General features: G+C 37.9%; 1 protein-coding gene across 2 annotated transcripts in view; it reads right to left on the minus strand.

Annotated features, from left to right (window-relative positions):
* ZNF236 (zinc finger protein 236) overlaps nucleotides 1–18,737 on the minus strand; it is an 88,597-nt gene that overhangs the window by 16,754 nt on the left and 53,106 nt on the right. For both annotated transcript variants that reach the window (XM_019471361.1, XM_009276667.2), the window contains exons 22-29: nucleotides 16,318–16,683; nucleotides 14,159–14,304; nucleotides 12,692–12,935; nucleotides 12,073–12,252; nucleotides 10,612–10,764; nucleotides 9,195–9,385; nucleotides 7,278–7,409; nucleotides 2,249–2,446 (exon numbers count right to left, since the gene is read on the minus strand). In XM_019471361.1, the coding sequence (XP_019326906.1) occupies nucleotides 2,249–2,446; nucleotides 7,278–7,409; nucleotides 9,195–9,385; nucleotides 10,612–10,764; nucleotides 12,073–12,252; nucleotides 12,692–12,935; nucleotides 14,159–14,304; nucleotides 16,318–16,683 (1,610 nt within the window). The remainder of the gene's footprint in view (nucleotides 1–2,248; nucleotides 2,447–7,277; nucleotides 7,410–9,194; nucleotides 9,386–10,611; nucleotides 10,765–12,072; nucleotides 12,253–12,691; nucleotides 12,936–14,158; nucleotides 14,305–16,317; nucleotides 16,684–18,737) is intronic.

The following is an 18,737-nucleotide window of genomic DNA, read 5'->3' on the forward strand; positions in this document are numbered from 1 at the left end:
GACTGTTTCCTCTCTGCTGTATTGTATTTCCATCAGACATCTGGTAAGTTGAAGTCCCCCAACGAGAACAAGGCTAGTGATTGTGAGACTTCTCCCAGCTGCTTATAGAATATTTCATCTGTCTCTTCTTCCTCGTTGGGGGGTCTATAACAGACTCCCACCATGATATCTACCTTGTTGGCCCTCCCCCTGATTCGTACCCATAAACATTCAACCCTTTCATCACCACTGTCAAGCTCTAAACAGTCAAAACACTCCCTAACATACAGGGCTACCCCACTGCCTCTCCTTCCTTGTCTATCACTTCTGAAGTTTATAGCCATCCATTGCAGCACTCCAGTTGTGAGAGTCATCCCACCACACTTCCGTGATTGCAACTATATCAGTTTTCCAGCTGCACAATGGCTTCCAGCTCCTCCTGTTTGTTGCCCATGCTGCGTGCACTGGTGTAGATGCACTTCAGTTGGGCTATTGATCCTGCCACCTTTTTTGGGGGGGAAGCCCTAATTCCCACGTGACCGTTCCCAGGAGCTTCCATGGTTTCTAATACATCAATAATCCTTGTGACTTTGCTGCCGTGTGGCTCTCCATCCCACACCTCCACTGAGACGGCTAGGGTGCTACGCGTATTAGTACAGGGACATTTCAAATGTGCTCCAGTGTACTCAGCACATTGTGGAGCAGACCAAAGGACTTCGCTAGCACACCATCCCTCAAACATTGGCATGCCGCCCTCAGGCTTATCTCTAACGAGCCTGGTTTTATCCCTTTCCCTCTTCAAATCTAGTTTAAAGCTCTTTCAATGAGCCCTGCTAACTCCTGTGCAAAGATCCTTTTACCCCGTTGAGACAGGTGTACCCCCCATCTGTCTCTAGTAGGCCTGGTGTCGTGTAGACCAACCCATGATCAAAAACCCAAAATTTTGCTGGTGACACCAGTCTCGGAGACAGTTACTGATCTGCTGGGTCTTCCTGTTTCTTCCCTCATCGTTCCCTGCAACTGGAAGCATAGAGGAGAATACTACTTGTGCTCCTGATCTCTTAACCAGTTGTCCCAAGGCCCTGAAGTCTCTTTTGATTGCCCTTGGACTTCTTATTGCAACTTCATCGCTGCCTACATGAAAAAGCAATAATGGATAATAATCCGAGGGCCGTACCAGGGTAGGAAGTTTCCTCATCATATCTTTAACCCAGGCCCAGTATATAATAGAAGTCAAGGTTTAATTATGAAAAAAATGTAACACCAGCCAGTTCTAAGAAAACAAATTGAAGAGAGACTGATATTTGGGTTTTTGTTATCATTACTTAAGGAAAACAAGTATCAATACTGTAATAAATTTACTTTTTTTTTCTGGAAAATTTCTCTTAAACCAGAGGTTAACAGTTTCACAACACGACATTTTGTGACAGTTTCCACAAGGACCAACAGTCTGGTTGACACACATGATCACTGCAAGGGGGTGAACTTCACAAACGGGATATATTTCTTTAAAACATGATACTAAAGTAAAAGGCAATCGATTGAAAAGCTCTCCTAAGAGCTACTTAATATAAAGGCATTGCCTCTGGCTCCAGGTATTTCCTGCTATAAATTGTGGGAAGCTGGCAAAATTCTGGGCAAGTTATAGTATACGTTTGCCCTTTTCATAAAGCACTACTTCAAATCACTGCCTTTTAGTATCTCTCAGAGATAGGATACTGGCCTGGACATACCACTTGTGTAGTACAGCCCAATATTCCTAACAGGATCATTCCATAATCTAATTAAAAACTTAAACACACCACTAATTTTTTTTTTAAAAGAGTTAGAAGTATCAGGTTGTTCATAATCTGGAGAAAATTACATAGACAACAGCAATAATATAAGGATGTTTTAAAACAAATGCTTCCTCTGCAGATGTCACTTGTACTCACAAGACAGAGCATCTAAAAATCAAAATTAGCAGTGATGACATACTGAAGGAAATAAAGTAAGTGAAATCTTTTTCCGACACTATTATTTGCATGACAGGCATTCACATTTTTCATTCTGTAGTCAATATATGCATTAAAATCCTCTCCATACTCCAGAAGAGAGTTCTCTATCTGTTTACACATTATCACTTAGACTCCCTCTCTTTGATGCACACCTCTCTCACTGTAAAAGGAAAGGAAAGGTAACGGGATAATAGGTACCTTTCATTAATATTGCAAAAAGTCCAAAACAAAAGAATGAGTTAACAGAACAATCAACTGTTATTACCAAATACCTTGAGATGTGTTGCCCGCTTAAAGGCTTTATTGCAGACATGGCAAACATGTATTCTTTCCTTGCCATGAACCTCTTTACTATGGTGCATCAACATGGTGGCTGAAGAAAAGGTTTGACTACACTCAAAACACTGGTGCACACGACCTTCTTTGTCTGCTTGACTGCTTTTAGTCACATTAGGAGAAACCTCTGTCACCTATAACAATTTACAAAAACGCTGTCAAATAATTTCATAGGCACATCCACAACAGCGGTTTATTTTTCAAAATTTACCTCAACTTGACCAATTTTTGGAGAGTACTTGCAAGCAACTTACCAACACAAAGGAAATAAATTGTATGTAAATATGAACTTGTATTTCATTGCTCTTAAGAATGACACATATATGTATTTTAAGAAAACAGAAAGATAGTAACTATGACCAAATTAATTTATGCATTATAAATAGAATGTGTTTGTACAAATATTTTCCTATATTCAGTTTTATATTCCTGAGCATCTCAGATAATTCTCACATTTCTCACCGAACAAAATTCAAAGCCAAAAACATTTCAGACAAAAAAGAAAGTATCTCTGATTTTACAGAGGAGAAGAACATTTTCTATTTGTTTAATTTCTTCACTGGGGACTCTAGTTTCATAAGGAAGTAAAGCTCTGAGCTACCAACACAGAGTTCCAGAAGTACTGAAACACAATGAAAAGTTGATAGAATTTGGATGGGGTTGTGCTGCATTTTTGTTTTGTTTTAATCAAGGAGGTGTGTTTGGAAAAATTTTATTTTCTTTAAATAAAATAACACAAAATTCCTTACAACTTTATAGATACAAAAGAATCTTAAATACAGTAACTTATAGAAAGAAACAAATTAAGATGAAGAAAAGATAAAGGAAGTAGTACTCTAAATGAATTATTCAGGATGAATGAAAAGATACAGAACAGAGTATTATCCATACTAGAAAGTAAAGATGCAACATAAAACATATTGAAAGAAGTGACAAAAAAATCCTGTGTGCCTATGCGCACGCTTGTATGTGTTTGTTTCCGACTAGTTGGAAACTCTTGGGAAAAGGGTGAAATGTTGAAAGGTCAATCAACATAGTCACCATGATTAAATAAAACACATGACATTGCAGGGAATGACAGAAAACTAGTTTACATTAGTGTTACCTTTGGCTGTTATTACAATAGTGCTACTCAGACACAGTCACACTTTACAAGTGACATTGTAATAAGCCTTATGAAATGGCACCCTGATTTATGAAAGCATATATATTGAAAGACATAAAATCTAGATTTAAATTCAGGAGTAAGAAAATATGCTCATGTTAAATTTTAAAAAATCCACCTTCACAGGGTATTTGAACACTAACATTGTTAAGAACTCACACTCATAAGCATATACAAATGTAAAAATCATATGCACAAGATGCTATGATGGGTTGAGATCATCTAGTCCAATGTCCCTAAAGCACACTCAGGGCCATGCCCAGACATGTTTTAGTATCACCAAGGATGGAGGCTCTACAACCTCCCTGGACAACCACTTCCAGGGTTCAACCACCCTCACAGTGAAACAGGGTTTCTTTGTGCTCAGATGGAATTATTTTAATTTGTTCCCATTGCCTCTTGTCCTTTCACTGGGTATCACTGAGAAGAGCCTGTCTCTGTCTGCTTTTAACTCCCTCCCATCAGGTATTTATGCACACTGATAAGAACCCCCCCCGCCCCCCCGAACCTGCTCTCTTTTAAGCTGAAGAGTCTCAGTTCTCCCAGCTTCTCCTATGTTGATGCTCCAATCCTTTAATCATCTTTGTAGCCCTCCACTGCACTCACTCCTGTATATCCATGTCTCTCTTGGACTGGGCGGCCCAGGACCGGACACAGCACTCCAGATGATGTGTTCTCACTCGTACTGAGAAGAGGGGAGGATCAACCCTCTTGACCAGCTGGCAACACTCTTCTTCATGCATCCCAGGATGCTGTTGGCCTTCTTTGCTGCATTGCTGGCTCATGGTCAACTACTTGTCCACCAGTACCCCTGGTCCTTCTTTGAAAAGCTGCTTTCCTGCTGCCTTCAGTGTGTACTAGTGCACGGGGTTATTCTTCTCCAGGGACAGGACTTTGCACTTCCCTTTGCTGATCTTCGTGAGGTTCCTGTTGGCCCAGTTCTCCAGCCTGTCGAGGTTCCTCTGCATGGCAGCACACTCATTCAGTCTGTCAACCACTCCTTCCAGTTTTCTATCACCTGTAAACCTGCCAAACATGCACTCTGTTCTATCATGCATGTCACTAATGAAGAACATTAATGAACAGTACTAGCCCCAGTATTTGAACCTGGCGGAACACCACTAATTATTGGCCTCAAGAGGGACTTTGTTCCACAGATCACAACCCTTTTGAGACCAGCAGTTCAGCTAGTTTTCAATCCACCTCACTGTTCCATTTAGCGAGCCCATACTTCATCAGCTTGCCTACGAGGAGGTTATGGGAGACAGCATCAAAAGCCTTACTAAAGTCAAGACAAACCACATCCACTGCTCCCTTCATCCACCAAGGCAGTCATCTCACCATGGAAGGCTCTCAGGTCAGTTAGGCATGTTTTCCCTTCCATAAATCTCTGCTGTCTACTCCTAATCACCTTCTTGTCCCTCGTGTTTGGAAATGCTTTCCAGGATTATTTGCTCTATCGCCTTCCCAGGGATTGAGGTGAGGGTGACCGACCTGTACTTCCCCAGGTTCTCCAACCTGCCCTTCTTGAAGGCAGGAGTAATTTGCTTTCTCCCAGTCCTCAGGAACATCTCCCGATCGCCATGACCTTTCAAAGATAACAGATACTGGTCTCATGACAACATCAGCCAGCTCCCTTAGCACTCATGAGTGTATCTCATCACCAATGGATTTGTGTATGATCCTCCTCCACTGAGGATAAGTATTCATTGCTCCACCCTTTCCCACTGATCTTGGGCATTTGGGATTGCAGAAAACAAATCTTACCAGTAAAAATGAAGCAAAAAGAGACACTCAGTACATTGCCCTTTTCCAAATCTTCTGTCACCAGGTCCTCTGCTCCAATCCGTAGCAGGCCAACTCATCTTCCTTTTGCTGCTGTAAAAGCCCTTCTTGTTACATTTTATGTCCTTTTCAAATTCAACTCCAGGTGGGCTTTGGGTTTCCTAAACTCATCCCTGCCTCCTTGAATGGTGTCTCTGCCCTTTCAAGGTCACCTGAACCTGCTTCCACTTACGTATGCTTATTTTTTATGTCTGAGTTTTGTCAAGAGCTCCTTGTTCCTCCATGCTGGCCTCCTGTCGCTTTCGACTTCCTACACATTGGGATTGACCGTTCTTGAACTTGGAGGAGGACAACATTTAAAATCAACCAGGTCTCCTGGTCCTCCGTCTCTCCAGGTCTGCTTACCATACAATTATTCCAAGCAGATCCCTGAACAGACCAAAGTCTGCTCTCTTGATGCCCAGGGTCGTGATCCTGTTACTTGCTTTATTTCCTTCCCTCAGGATCCTGAGCTGCACAATCTCATGGTCATTGCAACAAAGATGTCCCTGACCTTCACATTCCCAACCAGTTCTTCCTTGTTTGCAATTATAAGGCCCAGAACAACACCTCCACTTGCTGGCTTCTCAGTCATCTGTATCAGGAAGTTGTCATCAATGCACTCCAGAAATACCCTAGATTCCTTGTGCCCTGCTTGTTGCCCTTCCAGCAGATCTTAGGCAGGCTGAAGTAACCCACGTGGACCAGGGACTGCAAATCACAGATTCATTTAGGTTGGAAGGGACCTCTTGAGATCATCTAGTCCAACTCCTCTACTCAAGAAGGGTCAGCTATGGCAGGTTGCCCAAGACTAAGATGAAAGCCTCATCTTCTACTTCTTCCTGATCAAGCAATCTGTAGCAGGTGGCTAGTATTCACCACAGTGTCACCCACGTTGGTCTGCTTGCCAACCCTTAGCCATAAGGTCTCAGTTGGCTCACCATCCAGGCAGAGCTCCATGCATTCCCGCTGCTGTCTTGCCAATATGTCCTTCCTAAAGATTCTGAATCCAGACATGGCAGCGCTTCAGTTGTGTGAGCTGCAGCACCTTCTCTCTCCGATTCCAATGAGATTGCAGCCCTGCAACTTGCATGCAGACCTCTAATTCCTCCTGTTTGTTCCCCATGCTGCATGCATCAGTGTACAGGCACTTCAGAAAGACACCCAGTTGTGACAATTTTTCCAAGAAGAGTGTTGAAGTTTCCTCTATTACGTTGTTGTCTCAGCACCTTTATTCATACACATACACTTGAGGTGGGCCCCCTCCCTTCAGTCCTTATTTTTGGAGGTTTCTCGTGCCCGTATCAGCCACAATTTGCCCACATCTTGCCCTCTGCTTGCCAGTCCAGTCCACCACTTCTTCACTTGATTGTGGGTCACCATCTGCCTCTCCCATTTTTCCTATTTTAGAGCTTGCATTACCAGGTTGAAAACATTCATTTTGCCTTCTGCACTACTTTTTCTACTATTAATACTGTATTACGTTGAAAACATTCATTTTGCCTTCAACGCTACTTTTTCTACTATTAATACTGTATTACATATGTAAAAGTTTCTACTGAAATTCAAACACGTAAGAAGTTGAAAAGACTTTATGTTGTACCACCATTAAAGCAATTTGGTCACGGAAAGAGAATGGAAAAGGTGCTATTTTTTTCCATAACTCTCAACTTTGTCTATTTTTATTATCTAATTACAAACTTTCTTGGAAATTTTTGGAGCAGTCTGTGTTGAGAGCATGGTTATGTAATTTCTAGAAAGAAATGCATTATTAATTGCATTTCTTTTTTGTATATGAAAAACTGTTTTTAACTCAAAATAGAATTTGACTAGTAAGTCACAATGAACCTCTTCCCAATACTCTTATTTGGGAATGACACCAGCTTTCTTGCTTCACGATATAGAGGAATCATTCCAGTATTTTGATTAAATAATGTCCTTTACCCACAAAAGATACAGAAATATATTATATCTACCTGATACGTTATTTCATCAGAGTTTGCAGATGCTGAATGGGGTGTATGGCTCACCAGTATGACTTGCTGTGAGCCTGACCCACTTTGGCTAGCGAGACTGGAATCTGTCAGTATAGCAGGGAACTGCTGGCCCTATCAAAGAGGGGAGGAAAAAGAAAAAAAAAAAACGTAGAATATATTTAAACAGCTAACTGTAGTCATGTAAATTATTTTTACACCTTAAACCTACTTTTTTTTTCCTTGAAAAAGACCATTCCAGAATCCTATCTGAACAACAAATGCTACTTTTTCTCTTCTTTTCTCCTTGCATTTTAAGTCTAACAATTAAGGGTAACAACAGCTGGAAGTTTAAGAGTAGAGATTCAGTTCTCATTAATTTTTCCCAGCCTTGCATCAATTACTGAATGTTTCAGCCTTCCCTTGTCTTTGCCTCTTCAGCTGATACTTTCTTTAACCCCTATATTCTGCTTTCCTGCATGGTCTTTCCATAATGTTTTCCTTTTTTAAATCTCTTAATTAAACCTACTTCCAAACCACATGAAATCAAGAAACAAAATTACTACTTAAGATATACGATTACTAATATCATACTACTACTTCTATTTCTACGTTACTGTTAGACTTTTCAATTTCCCCAGGAAACGCAGTACCTTTATGTACTACCTGTCTATTCATCACAATTCCTGCAACATAGACTGTGTTTGCATAGTGCCCAAAACAACGTTTCATTTTTATTTATGCCTGCCTTAACGTTAGGCATAGTGTCTCATTAATAAACATCAACACTGCCAAATGTAATTAATCACTTAAATTATTACAAAGTCTGAAATGAAACCACATGTTGCTTTGTTACTCTCTGATGCCAGAAATCATAAATGTGTCCTAAGAACTATTTAAGAAGTCTTTTCTTCCCCTCCCCAGAGCAAAACTGCAGAGGAAAAGCATAGAATAATGATCCTCACAGACTTTGCTTCACCAGGTTTAATCACACCATATGCTAGACAAACAGTCTCTCATTTATATACATTTACACATATAAATGTGTAAATGTATACATATATATTTCATTTATATACATTTACACATGTATATATACAATTACACATTTTAATTCAGGACAAAAAGTTATGTGAAATCAAGTAAGTGAAAATCAATCTAAACCTAGTTAAGCCAAGAAAGTAGAAGAAACAGCCCAAGTTTTCAGATGTCAAATCTACACTGAAATGCCAACCACATAATGACCCTAAATTTTCACTTTCTAGTCTTTTAATATTATTTATTGACTTTTTTTTTTTTTACCCACTCTATATGTTCTATTTGCCAACATGTTTCTGGCTCTTGATGACACCACAAAAATCTTAAATTATGTTAAACACAAAACTAACGCTAAAGCTACCGGGGAGATGATAGTCCATACAGCACCATTCTTATACAATTTCTTATAATGCGCTACCTGCCATTAAAGACAGTCAATTTAATTTAGAATCTGTCCTGTTATTTGCTGTGAAAGGAACTGTCGCAACTGCTCTTCAACTCTCATGTTCACAAGGAGGAAAAGAAAAATTTACCATATTAAACAATAAAAAGTTTAGGAATACAAAGCTGTATTACTGAATAGTGATGATGAAGTACAGAGTTTAGTTTATCACTAAAAATTGTCTCAAACGTTTGAAACAGTAGAACCTAACTGTTCATTGCAAAAAAAACCCTGAAAAATTTATCTGTATTTCTGTTTAAATAGTTTATGCTTCTAGATGCCAATGTGCACACACTGTTGGCAGAAAGAAGGAAAGTTAACTGAATTTTCAAATACTATGTATTTACAAGACAAAATTATTTTCTAAGCAAAATCTCCAATTGCTGCCCTGTAAGACAATAACTTTAGTGTATCTGTGAGTTCAGAAAAGCATTTCTTACCTGTGAAGTGATATTAAGCGTAACTGAATCAAGACCACCTGACAACATTCCCTGAGTGTCAGCAAGAGTCAAGGTGACACTACCATCTCCTCCAACTCCTGATGAAGACATTACTAAATTCTGGGCAGAAACTGTAGACTGAGATATGGGTGTTGTTGAAGGAAGGTTTGTTCCACCTGTCGTATTAAGTTCTGGAATATATGCAAAATAGTACCAAAAAAAAAAAAATCTGTTACGTACATAAACTCTTAGCTGCAAACTTATTTTGTAGCTTGATGGACATCATACTGTAAAGCAATAACTTCGTAACATGATGCGTGGGAGATGACTCATTGCTGAAAAGACACCTGAAGAAGTTTCAGGTTACACGTTTCTGTAGTCTGACCACTTTCAGAATTCTCAATGAAATACACTTCGACTCACAGCAGTAAAACCAAAATTCAGTAACTCCGCAACCCAACACTCTCACCCTATCCTTGCAACATGGTTGATAATCCATAACAGCAAAAAAGGCCAGTTTATTATTCATAGGTATTTCATAACGTTTGATTGTAACAGCTGTATAATAGTTTATTATAGATCCTCCAACATGTGGCTAGAGGCCTCAGGGCTCTCAGTTTATGATAAGCCTCAAAAATGTGAGAAGATGATACAGAAGGTACAATACAACTGCCTGTTTTTACTATTTCATTTACTAATTCATTACACAAGAGCATGCCTTAACCTTCAAATCTTACAGGATACTCTGGGGTAGACTTCCCCCAGTATGACATTAAAGCAGATTTGCTTTATCGATGTATATGAGCACTAAAGGAAGCTATGAAAGGAGACAGACGAAGGAAAAAGAAGATAGAGGCAATTTAAGCATGCATAAGAGTGAGGAAAATTATTTACATATCAGTATTAAGTCTGTATTAGTGCAACCTGCTACAACCAATCAGTGCAACCAATGCAACCTGCTGCACTGGTTGAAAGTATGAACAACTATATACACGCACATGTGTTTGTGTGTATATATAAACAGATATAGGTAGAAATTAATATACGTATTTAAAATCTCAAAATTTGAATACTAGGGCAAATTTGATATAAAGGATATTTTATCATCTGTCTGCAGCAAACATATCAGATTTCTTCATCCTCCAATTTATAGAAATTGTCCTTCAATGTTCCTGTAACTGCCTCAAAGTACAATTTCAGATATGTCGTCTTGTTTTCATTTTCTTCTTACTATGTGGAGTAAAGTTCATTTAAATTGGTGTAACAATTTAAAGCTAGTGAGAAAACACACAAAGCCATGTAGTTCCTGAATCGTAATGTGCAAGATTATACCATTTCATATTTAGTTACCAGGTCTAATATTTATTTTTTAACAAAATGTTATTATTTTTAATTAGAAAAGTCACTGGATGCATACCTGGAGCATTTAGTGAAGTGCCCTGAGAAAGAAGCTGGTCGTTGCTTATAGTTAATGTAGCACCTGCAGTCTGAGTGTTGATGGTTGGCGCTGTCAGCCTTAAGCCACTATTCAGATCACTGCTTCCAGGGTTATGCTGAATAAGGTCTTGGCCTGAATAGAAATTAGTCCTATTATAACTGCAAATGTCTCAACATTATTCTGCTATTGCACCTAGAACTATAAACAAGTGATCATAAAATAATAAAAGTAGAAAATACAACCAAAATACAAAATTAACTTCTACACATGCAGATTTTTATGCAGAGGTTCGACAAGTTTTTAATACAGATGTGATTATGCGTATCTAGATACTAACATGTAGAGAAATACCTGAGATTATTAATATTTAGACAAATATTGATCTTACTTATCTAGATTCAAGGCATCAACTTCATGAAACTATAAAAATCTACCAAACTAAAGGCTAATGGTTAAAATGTGATTTTTTTCCATCTACTACATGGATAATGAATTGCATTGAACATGTCCTCTTTTGTAAAAACATCACTTCAGGTGGTGTTAATTTTGTGGAACGGTCAACAAGCATAGAACATACAGAAACTGAAAGCAGATTCTGTCAGTTGTTGGACGCCTATACTCCATTTTTCTTAGATGAGTGAACATCCACTAACACGCAAAAAACATAAGTGGGGGACCCTGACACCTTAACACGGACATTATTGTCATGACACTTAAAAACACTAAACACATTACAGAAAATGGAAAATGAGAAAAGAGAAGAAGAAAAAAAGGAAAGAAAGAAATAAAAAAAGTAAAAAAGAAAGGAGAAGAAAGAGAAAAGCACTAAATATTATACCAGATCTATTAAAGAAGTGTTGTGATACAAAATACAAACTGTCTTTGGGGGAAATAGAAAGATATTTATAGTGTATGTAGGATCAATCTCTTAGAGGCAGTAAGAAAGTCGGTCTAAATTTATTCAGAGAGACCTGAAGTATTAACTACATATTATAAAGACTGAATAGTACACCTCAAAGAATGATTAGAACATCTATTAGAACATGGTTCCACAGGCATTTAAAGAAAACTAGATTAAATAAACTCATCCCCAATGCCTGCCCTGCTTGTTCCCGTCCCAGTACTACCCAGGAACTGCTCTACCCCAAGTGAGGCACAGCAAGGAAATAAGAACTGGTTATATGGGCTTTGCCACTGAGATTAACATCTGTTGATCCAAGGCTATGACTAAAATAGGGAACCAATCTAACATGCATCCTCAAAGCAAATGTATTTGGTTTTCAAAAGCAGATTTGGGGAATATCTTTTAAAGCTGATGAATGTAAAAAAAATACACCACAGGAAAGCTGTGGACAGTGAAAATATCCTCAAATGCTACTGTATAGCTACCTTATAAAATGGAGATCTGGTACCATTATAAAGATCATTAAAAATACCAACCAGATATTGTAAGAGTGATTTCTTGAGGACTTCCTGATGAGCTTGTAGTAGTAGAACCTGAAGCATGAGCTAAAACTTGACTCAAACTGGAATTATTTATGGTCAACGTTATCTCATGTTGTCCATTTGAAGATGATACCATACCCTGTGAAGTCATGACTTGAGAGATGTCCTGCGCACCTAAATATAAGTAGGTAGAACAAAAAAAATTCCATGAAGATCCTTTCTTTATAATAGACACAACTTTTAAAAGCAATTAATACATTATTTTCTGAACTACTATACAAGATGTAGCCAAGGTAAGGTGCTAGAACTTGTACTCTAAAGAATAAATTGTTTTCATATCCAATTTATTCCTCTGCAGGTTAAGATCTTCAGAACAAAGGTTTTGTATTTTTCTAAAGACTATAAATGTTCTTCAGTATTTTAATTATATAGTCCACCTTCTATCCAAAAATGGTAACACAAAGTTGCAAAATTTGCTGAAGATGCTCATACAAGAACGGTATGCTTATTTTATTATATGACATATTTGGCAGGGGAGATTTTCTCACTGTGGGTAATACCATAATTAAAACTAAGAAATTCAAAGCACAATAAAACTATTTACACTGCTTACCACTAGCGCTGGTTGTCAGCACAGACTCTTGCTCAGATAGGGATCCTATTGTCATGTTAGCAGAAGATGTTACTGTGGGCTGCAAAGACAGGCCTGATATAGGCTGAATAACCACATTAGCTGGCACTGCATTTTCTGTTGCCTGGAGGGAGGGATTCTGTGGAGCCATATTGGGATCTCCAGTTAGCTGCTGAGCAAGTAAATTACTCTGCTGTAATGTCTGCTGTAGAATACTTGGATCGATCTGAAAAGCAAGTTTTCAATCTGATCAATCTGAAGTTAACAAATACGGGTCAAGAGAATATTCTTAACATAAATCCAGAATTCATATTCATTGCATATAGAGTATATATAATATTTAAACTTTATAATTAACCATTTTAAACTTAAATTTATTTTTTAAGTGTCTGTATATAGCCAGTCTCCAAAGTCACTATGGAAACAGTCTATTCAGCTTCACCTGTAGGTTCTTCCCTCAGCAAAACGTTTGGGAAGTCATGATCATAGTTACATATGAGCATGCTGGGCACCAGGTACCCACACTACCGGCATTCTGTACTGTCTTACTGTTGCATGTAACGCTTATCACTGTCTTCGGGTCTTTGAAAGTGAAAAGGCATGGAGCAGAGAGAAGACTGATATCAGAAATTATCTATTTTTTTAGCTCCTAGGGCTTATTAAGGTCCCAGTTCAGAAACATCTGTTCTCAATAGTTAGACATTTTACTCTTTAGGGATGTTTGGGGATTGGGGAAAACAAAACTAAAATAGTTTTCTTTGTTTTACGCTAAAAACTTCTTGAGTAGAGAGACTCTGAGCAACCCAGTGCAAACCTGAAGATGTCCCTTCCCTGAGCTTGGGGTTGGACCTGGTGACCTCCAGAGGTCTACTCCAACCTCAGTGATTCTGTGAAACTGATCAAACACAACCAAGTTCATGAAAATGGAATTCTTTCACATCATTTCAAATACAAATTTTTAAATGTAATCATCTCACCTTTTTCTGTCTTTCATTTTACAAGCTCAATGGGAACTTAAATTGTGACTCCAAATACTAAAAGCTTGCCAAGTAACGCAGGTGTCTTATGTTAAGGGAAAGAACATTCTGTGCAATAATTTGGGTTTGTTTGTTTCGGGGGTGTGTGTGTGCTTAGAATGCTTTTAAAGCGTAAAGACAAAGTGCAATTAAAAAAAAAAAAAAATACAGATTTTAAAGCCATCTGCCAAAATCCCAGAGGGGTAAAAAAACCTGAAAAACTGAAAAGAAAGAAACCAAACCAGAAAAAAAAACCCCACTGTGCAGCTCTTCTTTAAGTCTTCTAACATAGTACAACTGATACAGCATGGTGTTGCCACGTGCCTCACTCAAGTCAAAGGAACTCCTCCAGAATTATGTATGCTCTTTAAACGTTCTTCAGCCTTCAAAGTGTTTCTATAAAATTAAAAGCAAGAAACTGCGAGCAACCTACCTGTAATGTTATGTTGTTAATACTGGCGGCATCTATTCCAGAAATTTGAACATTTTGTCCAACGAGATTAGCAGCAAGTTGTAACTGTATCCCTTCAAGAGTGGCCAAGCTACCATCTGTCAAGGACACAGTTAAGTCACCTCCAGCTACCAAAGAAAACAGTCATATTATAATGTTTTTCTTTATAATTACTGACTGCCTCTTTTAGCTTGTTTATTTTTATACATTAAATCAATACAAAAGCGTTACACACATTTATTTATGCCAAGAAAAATAATTTGAAGTAGATGATTGGCTATTTTAAAGCTTCATAAATTCTATGTAATTTAAAGATTGTTATTCTTTAAGTACTAGCTAGCATCTTAGAAAACAAGAACCACTCCAGAGTAGCTTTGGAAACCTGGAGAAATTTGGGATAAATTTCCCTGGAGAGTGTGCTGCGCCTAAATATAAGCAGCACTCACACACAATATGTACACTCTAACTCTGAACATACACATGAAAGCTGCTGCCACATTTTTGCACAGCACAAACATTGTTCAAGAAGGTATCAAAGTTCATCCTATGTACTCATGTGGATGGAAATAAAGGTACATTAGCATTTGAAATCTGGAATCTTTAGAACTTAGAAAGCTCCTAATTTCAAAAGTTGAACAGACCATCTGTACAAAAGGTCTTGAGAGAATGTAAGGAAAAAGTCAGCTTGTGTTTGACATACCTTCTTCTCCAAACACCTTCAGTATGATCAACTAGTCTCCTTTAGCTGATGCTTCAAAAAACATCTATCTTTCCCTCTCCAAAATCCTTTAGTATAATAAATCTGCTTTACAATGCACCTAAGAAATACCTGCTCTAGGCAAAACTCAAATCACTAATCTTGATTTAAGAAGTTTCCTGCCTCTTTCTAGGACATCTGAACACACTAAAGACTCCTCCTTATTGTGTTCAGTCAAAAATCCAAGCAAACATCAGACGGTTTTTAATCACAAATTTACCTATCACAAACTGTGTCTGTCAAATAACATTTAACAGTATCTTCCGAACAGCCAACAGTTTGTTGGTTTTGGACAACAGTTTAGGTCAAATCAGATAAGCTGGAATGGCTACAGTTAAATATGAGACTGATACATTATTGTGAATTTGTGGGCATACCTTCAAAGTCATAGACATGTACTGAAAGGAGTGCCAAAGAAACACAGAAAAATCAGTCTCACTTTCAGAAGTGACAGACAGACAGTCCAAGACCCACAATTTAAGTAGTAAATTTAGCAGTACCAGGGAACATTTCCAGACACCCGAACACTATTCTGTTCTTAAAAAAGTCCCTGTACCAACTTTGCCTGAGGCCAGCTAGCACTTACACCAGCAATTCCTGAAAGCAATTTAGAAGTTAGCAAGGATCATTCTCAAAAAGGTCATTTACATGCAACATGAAGCACGTTGGGTATTTCATGCCAGTCGGCCTCAGAGCCAAAGAATAGTCTGTGGCACATTTAATGTGCTAATACAGCTGTAGCCACTGTCAATTGGTAAGACTTTGGATCCCAGGCATTTAGTTATTCAACATACATGCCTATACTAGTAGTTTTTCATATCTCTAAAGTGTTTTCTTGTTTTGTTCTTTGGCTGGGTTTTTTTTGGGGGGTGGGGTATTTTTCTTTCTATTTTGGACCATTAACTACAGATGTACAGCAGAGCATGTGCACTTAAAACATTTACATAGATAATGAAAAGCGTAACTAGTGTAGACAAACTTTTCTTTGCTCTGTGATCTAATGCTTAAATACAGAATAAATCTTATGGAATGGAAGGCTCACACAATAACTGTTTTGCTTCTCTCCTTTTTAAGGAAAGGCAACAGAGTATTACCAAAAAGAATACAAGTACTCCAGCTACTTGCTATCTGTATTTTCTTCCTTTTGGCAGTGTAACACCACAGCAGAACTGAAGAAATCTTCTTAGATGAATTGCATACATTTTCTCCTTCATTCTTAAATAAATAAATTTCTATTTACGTCACCGCCGTGCATTGAATCATGAATTCAGTACAACTCTTACCTGTTTGGAAGTAGTGTTTGGAATAATTTTCTGAACTCTAATAGAAAGCAAAGTTCAGTACTTGATCTCAACACCACCATCAAAAAGTAATCCATTTTTACCTGACACTGAAGCAGGCAGGATAGCCTGGCCCACAAGTCCTTGTTGAAGTAAATTTTGATCAAACTGACTCGTCAAAACGGAGTTGTTCATGATGAAAACATTAGGGTCTGTTGACGATGAATTAAGAAGACTGACTGGTTGTAGTCCCTCAGCTGAAGCACGGGCAACTGGCTTCCTAACTTTCTTTGTCTCTGGTTTATAATGACACTGTATGTGGGTTTTTCTGCGCCCTGAAGTACGAAACCGTAAATCACAGTGTGGACATTTAAAGGGCTTTGCTCCTGTATGCAGACGCATATGGACTTTTAGACTCCCTTTTGTAGAAAAAGAATTACTGCATACATGACAACTGAAGAGCTTCTGGCCTGGAAAAGTTTCAAAAACAGAAAGATAAGGGATAAAACCTCTAAAAATCAACAGCACTGTACTAACAATTTTTAAAAAAATACAGATTCTTCACTCATTTGAACAGAATAAAATTGAAATAACTAGCCTTTCTCTTTATAGTTTTGGCTGCTTTTCAAATGAATTAAGGATCTCAGTGAAGGGTATCTTTATTTTTCCCATTTCTAAAACTTATATGCTGTTAAAACTTTCATGCAGAATCTTATTTAGCCACCTTGATGCCTCTGTCCTCCTCCCCCTCATCTCTCACCTTCCTAACTAATCAAGTTGTTTGAACTATACAGCTCATAAAACTGGAGAATTAAAAGTTTCATCTCAACCTCTTCAGCATTTGGCTTCTCCTTACTTAGCCACTCATTTCCTTTTTAATTCCAGCAGCTTTATTCTTCTGTTTCAGTATTTACCTCAACACAGAGAAGTATTAATGGATTACAAGTAGGAGACGAATAAAATTTGTAAGTGAGATAATATTCTGAAACAAAATACCAACCAACTCAAAGTAATCTAGAAGTACAGAAATCTGGTCTATACACATAACAGTCGTCTTTCTCTGCTCTCCTTTCAGATTGCATAACATTAGTAAAAAATCCTTGGTCTCAAATGGAATTTTTAATATACTACAAATAACAACAGTTAACTACGGAGTTCATTTCATTAACCATATGTGCAATTATAAAATTCACAAAAAGCATAATGTAAATATCTGGCAGAAAACATGCCACTGTAGCTGAAAACCCACTATAACTGCTGAAATTCCCAGGCCTTCCAGCACGATTACTGCTTCCTAGCTAAACAAGGGGAAGAAATAAATGTATTTTGTACAGCTGTCTTACCAAAGAATAAAATCAAGACTTCTCTATAGCTTTGATGGAAAAATGCATGGAGGGGAAGCAGTACTAAGTGTGATGAAGTTATCCTTTTTACCTGGCAAACCATTGTATCAACCCTGAAACAAAGTCAACTCAACTTCCAGATCAGAACACGCTACTGTATTCTGGTGATGTTAGTCACTTACAGTTGGTAAAGAAGTCACAAAACCAATGTGTGCCTATGATTCCTGCTATTGAATTCTAGTTTCCATTTACACAGAAGAATCTCTCATCTCTCAACAAATTCCTGAATTACAGTTCAACCTACGTCAGATTACAGATTTAGATTACAAAACCCTAACACTGTTGTCACTTCTTGTTCAACAAAATTAAGTAAACCTCCAACAACGTTCTTTCAAATAATGGAGAAGAAAGAGCCCAAGAATAACATCAACCAGTAAGACAATGGGGATCTGGGCTGCAGCAAAGCAGAGTACCACAAAGAAAACCATCTTTCCCACTAAAGAAAAATAATACCCACTGGGAGAAAGGAAAAAGAAAAAAAAAAAAGAGAGAAAGAAAAGTTAGCAAAAAAAAAGACTAAGCAGCAAGGAACAAAAGGAACAAACAACATCTGAACGGCCACTTAAACAGAACATTAAGATATTCAATTAGATTATGACCTCACTGTTGGGCTTTTTATATAAATACTAGGAATCTGAAAAGAAAAAAGAAAGATGGATGAACTAGACTGTAAAATTATCTATGGACAGGGAGATAGGGACCACAAGGGAAACTTGGAGGGAAGATGATCACAAATTGGGATGAGAAGTCATACAGGAATGGCAAATGCCATGTTGGCATTGCTTCCAAATATAGTAAAATTAAGTGTTTTTTATTGCATCTACACTTATGCCATACTGCTGGCTACCCAAATAAAATGTTAATAAGAACTGTTACATATACAGGAAATCAGAAAAGCAGTGAAGGCAGAAATAAAATAACGTGCAACTTCAGTTCTCCCGCTATATGCTACGCCACGATACAGGAACTAAATGTTCAGGCAAAGAACCACGTATCTCTCAGAAAAACTTCCAGCCAGCCTGCTGGTCTGAAAGGTGATGATACAATAGAAGCTACAGTAAAACCCAAAACTAATTCTTTGCGTCCACGTTTATTACATGTTTATTACAGGTAGGTTCCTA

The sequence above is a fragment of the Aptenodytes forsteri genome, unplaced genomic scaffold, assembly GCF_000699145.1.
Source record: "Aptenodytes forsteri isolate BGI_AS27 unplaced genomic scaffold, ASM69914v1 Scaffold97, whole genome shotgun sequence".
In the NCBI taxonomy this organism is placed as follows: Eukaryota; Metazoa; Chordata; class Aves; order Sphenisciformes; family Spheniscidae; genus Aptenodytes; species Aptenodytes forsteri.